Source organism: Vigna umbellata, chromosome 11, assembly GCF_029865625.1.
Source record: "Vigna umbellata cultivar VRB3 chromosome 11, Vumbellata_1.0, whole genome shotgun sequence".
Taxonomy (NCBI): domain Eukaryota; kingdom Viridiplantae; phylum Streptophyta; class Magnoliopsida; order Fabales; family Fabaceae; genus Vigna; species Vigna umbellata.
In genome coordinates this window covers 25,889,336-25,897,537 of record NC_142175.1, presented here as the reverse complement: position 1 = coordinate 25,897,537, position 8,202 = coordinate 25,889,336, and the positions used below count along the sequence as shown (strand labels likewise).

General features: G+C 32.2%; 1 protein-coding gene across 1 annotated transcript; it reads left to right on the top strand.

Moving 5' to 3' along the window:
- The first annotated feature begins 4,182 nt into the window (after nt 1-4,182).
- LOC124828520 (Erythronate-4-phosphate dehydrogenase family protein) lies at nt 4,183-7,603 on the top strand. The gene is made up of 2 exons (XM_047301833.2): nt 4,183-5,063; nt 6,898-7,603. Exons 1-2 carry the CDS (start codon nt 4,392-4,394, stop codon nt 7,126-7,128), a joined length of 903 nt encoding a protein of 300 aa, XP_047157789.1. The 5' UTR covers nt 4,183-4,391; the 3' UTR covers nt 7,129-7,603.
- Nucleotides 7,604-8,202: the final 599 nt, after the last annotated feature.

Sequence of the window (8,202 nt, the reverse complement as noted above, 5' to 3'; positions counted from 1 at the left end):
TTATACGTTTATTTTTTTAGGGTTTATTACACACTTTCACGACGAATCCTTCAAGCACCACCACACCACCATCACACACCGAACTTGGCACGACTGATCAATTGCTTCCACCATCACTTGCAATCTCTCACTAAGCACACCAGTTAATGAAAGTCCACCACACTCTAAGACCACAATTCTATCACAATTAAAGAATGAAAGGAAGAAGTGGGACGTGAAAAGGAGGAAGAAGAGCACAATGAAACAATGAGGGGACGAACGATAAAGAGGAACAAGAGTTGTCGCTACATACATGTAGAGGATTGGAGTGGGTAGAGGTTAAAAAATATTAACCTTAAAATTTTACTAAGGGTAAAATAAGAATGAGAAAATAGAGAAAGGGGTAAAACAGGAATAGGGTGGTGGATGGAGCAAGGGGTGGTGGTGGAGGGAGCAACACCCCTTGCCCCATAATACACGGTCTTAATTATTCCTACTCTACTAGATGTGCTTCAAAATGGCGCAAGAGAAAGAGTTTAGACACACCTTCCACATATGACTTCAATCCTTCTTGAATGTTCTTGGACATGGCTATAGGGAGTATGTCATCCATCATTTTATGAGAGTTTAATGGAAATGGATAGTGTTCCTACCACGCCCAATAGTTTATCATCACTTAAAAGTCGAGACCAAAAGCAGTTTAAATATTTTTTCCTCCTTTTATCCTTTGATGCGCCTTTTAAGGAAAAAATCGTGATGGACCACATGCTCTAAAGCGGACAATATATCAAATGAGGAGTGATTGACCTTAACGATATCACCTAGCAGACTTGGAATTGGAACATTGACATCCACCTGAACAAACAAACATGCTAAGTGATGCGACTTAACCAAGCTCATTCAGCATTGTTGACCTAAAGTGATCTTATAATATTCTAAAATATATTTATTGACATAAATATTCATATATTAATAGAATATATGACAAAAATCTTGATTGTTTGATTACGTTATGATATTCTTTAATGTGATATATCTACATAATATTTGGTTAATGAGATATAATATTACATTATTATGATTATTCTATTGATTATCATATATATATATATATGGTAAGTTATTATTTTTATTAATATTATTTGATATCATCTTAATATTATCTGTTTTATCACATAAGTTATAGGATTCAGACATATTCACCCGTATAAATATAAATTCTCTTACTTATTTGAGCATCAAAGAGTTGTTGTGTTCCAAGAATATTCATTAAGAGTTATCAAGTTACTCAGATCTTACTACCTGTTCAAATGTTCTAAATTTCGATGAAAACAAATAATTTTTTAAAAAATGATAGAAAGGATAAATTGTACTTGAGAATATAATTTTTAAGTGAAATTAATTGTGTTTTTAAACTTTAGAGTGAAAATAAATTAGATTAGTAAAAATTATAAACGTGATTTTGGCTTTTATTATTTTTTTAAATCAGGTTCAGATGCTCGATTTTGGTTTTTCCAATATTTTAGAAATTATGCTTAAACGTTTGATTCTTTTTCCTTAAAATTGGGCTTATAGGGATGAATTTTTTTTTTAGAAAAAAGAACCTGCAAGGACGATTTTTGTACACTGGTTTTTTTCTAAATCGGCCTATGATTTCGTAATTTTTTTATTAAAATTGGTTTTTGAAGAGATGTTTCAATAATTTTTATTTATTTGAAAATTTTAATTTATTTATAGTTTATACTTTTAAAATTAATATTTAAAGGTTTGGAAAATGAATTTATTGAATTTTTTATAATTTTAAATTCTTGTTGTTAATTAAATGTAATGTACAGAAAATAAAAGCTAACCATAATGAAGAAACATATAGTAATTTGAAAATATAATACTTAAGGAAAGGTAAGTAAATAAAAAATTTGTAGAATGAGCTCTTACAAATAAATACTTATTCTAACAAATATCCTTCATTTAAGAGCACAACATAGTTAGTTTCCTATGCTTTTGTTTTTTCTATTTTCCAACGATAACTTGTGAGCTAAGGACTAAAGTCAGTCAAATGACTTTTTTGCATTACAAATTCATTTCCACAACACAACACAAACACCGAGCTTTTTTCATTTTCCTTTGTTGGTAGCTGCTTCACCACCTTCCCTTCCCATCTTGCAAACTACGAACTTAATCAAAACCAATGAACATTATAGGATTCGGTTTTGAAGTGGAAAACCTCAGACATAAACCTTGAACTATTTTCTAAGTGATAAACCAAATGTCATAATAAATTGTAACATAACTTTCAGATTAATTTGTTGGAAAGTTATTTTACATTATTATAATAGATTTTTTATAATAAGTTGAAGATAAAAACATTTATGTCCCTTTGTCTAAATAATTCGACAATGTTATTCTTGCTAGAATTTGGTTTTCATTCTCGATATTATCTGACTTAACACCACAGATCAGTTGACATTTGTTATTTTGCGGATGAAATATTAACTTAGATTTTGTTGATTTTACAAAAAAACAATGTTTAAAAATTAATTTTTTAAAATATTAATAACTTTATTAATGTATTAAATTGAAATAAAACATAAAATTTACTATTTTAAATTTAAAATAACATAAAATTAATTAATGTAAAATATTAACAGTTTTAATGTTATATTAAATTTAATAAGTTAGTAATATTATTATAATAATAAATAATGAATTTTGTAATTTTTTACCATTTATATATGTAATCATCTTTTATTTTCTTTATTACGGTAGTCCAAGAAGCGCAAGTGATGAACTACATTTTTAACAATAGTATTGTATAAATTATGTAGAAAACAGCTAAATGTTTAGCATAAGACAAAAATTAAGAGGGATGAATTGGTTCAAATTAAAAAAAATTTCTCTTTAAACATATTTATGTGTTTAAAAATTTCTTTGATAATATTGAAAACTTAATTGATTAAAAGCAAATAAATAAAGTAGGGAATGAAAGAGAAAAACTACACGAATAATTTTTATATCGGTTCGAATTAAAAAATTCTACGTCCAATTGTTAATCTCTTTAAAAGATAGATTAATCTTTTCACTAAAAATGAAAGTTTACAATCAAAAAATAAAATGAGATTAGAAAACATTTCTCTTAATAGATAAGAGATTACCAACATATTCTTTTGACACACAAAACAATGAACAACTTGATTTTGCTTGACAGAGAAGCACCAACAACTTAGACACATTAAGTAACAGTACAGCTTTTTCTTCTTCAAGCACCGAAACCACAAGCTTTCTTAAAAACTTGGTTTATCAAACTATAATCTTGCTCTCTAATAGTTTAAGTTTTTTAAACAACTTTGAAATACATTATTTATAACCCAAGATTTAAGCTAGGTTAAAAGCTTAAAAGACAGTTTACAATTGCTAGTGATAATCGATTATCCAAATAATAATCAATTATCCTATACTATTATAAAATGGTTTTATTTGTGATAATCGATTATCCTAGAAAGACGTATTAATTTTCTAGAAGAGTTATTCTTACTCTAAATGTGAAAATGATATTTCTTATTATATATATATATATCTAAATGTAAATATGAATAGTAAGATAAAATAATATAATCTTTATCTTTTAAAATTTTAAATTCGATTGGGTCGTTAACAAAGTTGGAATTAAATAACACTAGTTCCAATTACGATTTTATTTTTCTCAAACCACAAACATCTAAATAGAAATAAAAATATTATATATATTGTAAATATTTTGATTTAAAATTATAATTTTTCTTATAAAATAGTAAACTACTTATATAATATAAATTCATTAATAAAATTAATAAAAAAGTATTTTTTTTAAGTATTCTTCAAAAATTATATTTATTTTATATTAAATATTCAATTAGAATTTAAATATAATTAATAATTAATATAGAATAGAGATGTTACAATAATATATGTATGGGTATATACTGTTAATAATAAAATATTTATATTATTAAATTTATTATAAAAAAACATAGCTTGAGAAATTGCAGTGAGTGGTGTTTATATGTTGGAAAGTAGAAAGAGAAAGAGAGTGTGAGCAAGATGAGGCTCTACAGTGACATAAGGCAAACAAACACGTGTCTCTCTCTAATCTTTCTTCTTCTTTTTCTCATTGACTCTTCCCAATAATTTCTCCCTCCCTTCAGTATATTTAACATAAGCCAAACCAAACCTTAATATTTCCAAACCAAACACACCCTTGACCCTTCTCTTCTCTTCTTCGTTCATGTCTTTTCAGTTAAAACCCTTTTTTTCCGCACCCGCGTTTTCCCTCCTTCCTCTTCTTCTTCCCATCACAATCATCGTCGCCTGATTCAACGCATTAGCGAATTCCCAAACCAAACCAATCCCAATTCGCAGATTCATCGACTTCTTACATGGATCAAAAAGAGGAAGAACCGATCACGCCGTTGAAGACCTTCTCTTCTCTCACCCATTCTGCCTGCCTCGAAATTCGTCTCTTCTATGTCAGAATCTCCCCCTGCCTCGTCGACTCGCTCCCAGACCACCTTGCGCTCTGCCACGCGCCACGCCACGCCGCTGTCTCGCTCGTCGTCAACGCCGCCCCCGTCCCCGCCTCCTCCCCCGCCACGATCCATCTCCACCGCGGCCGCGTCGATCGCCATGCCGCCGAGGTCACCTACGTTGCGACCGACACCGTCAGCCTCAGCGGCAGCGCTGACTTCGAGGTCTACGAGAACGACGCGCTCTTCCTCTGCGGCTCCCTCGAGCGCCTCGATTCCGAATGGAGAAACGGGTCCGGGTCGGGATGGGGCATGGACTGCCATGTGGCGGCCGGGTGCGTCGGGTCGGGTTGCTCAGCGTTCTTCAGACCGCGCCTCGGGGTTTCTGCGCCGTCGATCGAGGTCTACGTTGCCGGGTGCTGCTCCGGCGTGCCGGTGATTCTGAACAAGACGATTCAGATGAGTCCGCGGAGGAGGGTGCCGAGACATGCCACGCTGGACGCGATTCCCGAGGATGAAGAAATGATGATGATGATGATGGAAAAGAACCGTGTCAACGGTTTTGCTCCCAACCGGAAGTTGCAGGTATGTGGATTGAATGAATTATTATGTACTTGTAATCATTTTTATGAATTGTGAATGTCACCGTTTATGGTATTGGATTGTTGAGTTCGTGTTTGTAGCATTGGTCCTAATGTTTAAACTTCTGAGGTCTCTCACTTTTTAAAAGCTTTAGTAGTTTTAGTTTCATTAAATTGATTAAAATGCATTTGTAGTTTGAAATCTTTATTGTCATTGAATCATAAATTATTCAAATTGTCCAAGTTTTAAAAACTGTGTAGAGGATTATAGTTAACAGTTTAGATTATCCAGCGATGCTTTAAAACTAAACTTTAGCTTTGTTTTGTAAAGTCACAAATAACTGATGTAAATGTTCTCCAGGAGTAGGATGGGGATTTCTTTTGTGGGATGTGTCATTTCTCAAATTAACTTGGCTTTTCTTTGGAGTTGCATTTGTGTCTTAGAAGCAGTTAATGATTTTTTGCTAGCTGTGTGACCGTGTGTTTGGTAACACGGTTGTTGCTTCTGGGATTGAATCTGCGAAGCGACTAATAGTTGTTTTTTACGGGAATTTGTTAGATGTTAAGCATTCAATGAAAGGAAATAGCGAGAACATGAGGTGTTTGTATGACTGTGCGATTTTTGTGATGGATGCAAAATCAGCTTAAGCTTATGATGTGGTTGATTGGTGGTTCATGATAGTTTCTTTGTATGGACTTGTTGTCATGACGTTCTGTAATATGTAATTTCTTCATTAAGCCCAAAAATGTAGAAGACTTTGTGGTTGATATGTCAAGGTCGTTGCTTGAGTCATGCCAAGTAAATTAACTTTATAATGTGTGTCTTCCTTATTGAATTAATGGTTAATTTAGATGGGCTAGAAAACATAGATGTTAAATTTGGTTTTACTCCGGTAAGTTTATTAGGTATTATTTACAAGTGCATGTGATGTGGTGTGTCAAAATGCATGACAAGGGTTGACCATTGTTATTTTGTGAGGATTAATACCAACAATTGTTATTTTGTAAAGGACTGATGAACTGTATACAAACAAGAAAGCACTCTGATGGTTCTGATAGGAGCCATAATTGATAGTGCTGTTATCATTCCGAACCAAAGTTTGTTTTGCTTTTCTGTATAATAGTCAGATCTTATTAATTTCCGTCCATGACCAGTTTAAAACACTTATTTTTTCTTATGCAAACAAGAAAGCATTCTGATGCACATATATGGATTTAATTTCCGTCCATTACGAGTTTAAAACACTTTTCTGCTGCCATAAAATCGTGTATTGTTCAATCTTGGAGATTGTTTGACTGCTGAAAGTTGGAACCAGTACGGAAGTATGCTAAACACTACCGAAAGAAAGTATAAACAGCTACACTGAAATTGGGTCATGTAAATATTTCATTCTGAATCAGTAAGCTTGAAATAGGTGTCGTTCTGATGGTTTTTAGTAGAGGCATATTTGATAGTTCTCTTACCGTCCAATAGTATGATTAATAAATGGATCAGTATCAAGCTGACAACTGATAAGCGATAAACTAAAATTCATGTCAAGTATTGTCTGTTGAAGTGGTTCTACTCTTCAACTATGCTTATTGCCTGAACCATTATGATTGAACATACGGAAATAGTAATCTTAATTTCAGTAATTTCTTGTGTTTTAGATGATGATCAACTCACCAGGGATCTCACTTGCTGCATGCAGTTTATATGATACACCTTTCCAAATGCATTTCTTTCTTTTAAGTACAAATGGTCAAGATAAGGGGTAGTATAGTTCTAGCTTTGCAGTCTAACCTGAACCTTGTAATTTCTGAAATATAAATTGTTTTGCATTGATGGTACCTTGCAGATAACAGAGTCAGAGGTTGATGATTACGATTGTGATGAGAAGATGGGGAATGGTTTCTACTCACAAGAAATGTATCCCGGTGAGGATGGACAACTGTCATGGTTCAATGCTGGGGTTAGAGTTGGTGTTGGAATTGGCCTTGGGATGTGCGTGGGGATAGGGATTGGTGTTGGATTGCTCATGCGTTCATACCAAACAACAACCAGGAACTTCAGGAGGAGATTTTTCTAATCTGTAATAAGGAAATTGTTACTCTAGTTTAATGAGAAGATGAAGAAAATATATTGGAGCTGAATCAAGGGTGCGTGGGACATTTGGATCCAAAAGTTGAACAAGCAAAATGCGTGAAGTGTAAGTTTTGTAGAAGAGTGGAGATTCTGCTTCCTCTTTGTTTTGTAGCTTACTCTCAGATACGTCCACGTAGCTTTGCAGATTTGTATTTCGTGTGAATTTTGTCTGATCTTCCGACAACAATAGCTATCAATAAAAGCGCAATGCAATACAACTGCTTTGAGGATGTGTTGTACGAGGGGGATCTGGTGTTCAGGGACCATCATAAGGTTGCCAGAGGTTTTGACTTTGAGCATTTACCCAGATTTTACTGTTTGTTTATTGCCTTGTAGATATATTATTTCATTTCATACAAATTTTGATAAGTATAATATATATATATATACATATAAAAACACGTGTGTGTTTCTGTTCCCACGGTAAATGATTTTCTCAAAACTATCTTCACTTTTAATAAATGTTATTTTCGATTTGCTTCAATGCTAATAAGTTTCATTATGCTTTTATGGTGGAAATTTAAAGCCACGAAATTTCCTTGGAAAAACAAAACTAATCGACAATCAAGATCTGTCATGCTGTGTTGTTGTTTTCTCAGTGTATAAAAGGACAAAAGGTAAAACAGAAAAAAAATCCCAAAATGTCTTTTCAGACATAAGTACATGCTCTTATTCCTTTGCTATCACTGAATACGTGGCACTCGAATGGTACAAGTACTACTGCCACCCACACTACTGTTGTGTTCGTTTATGCGTATTTACTGTTACAAGGAAAGGAATCCCGGGTAATTATATTTAATTTAAACTAATTACATATATATTTTACAATATATATCTATATATATAAAAATAATATTATTATTAAATAATAATAATAACATATTACTTTTAAATATAATTTTATATTACTGTTATTATTAAAGATAATTTGGTAATTCTCATTTTTTATCTATTAAAATATTTTTTTATCTATCGTATCAATCAAATTTTACACTAATTTTTATATTTATTTTCAAAT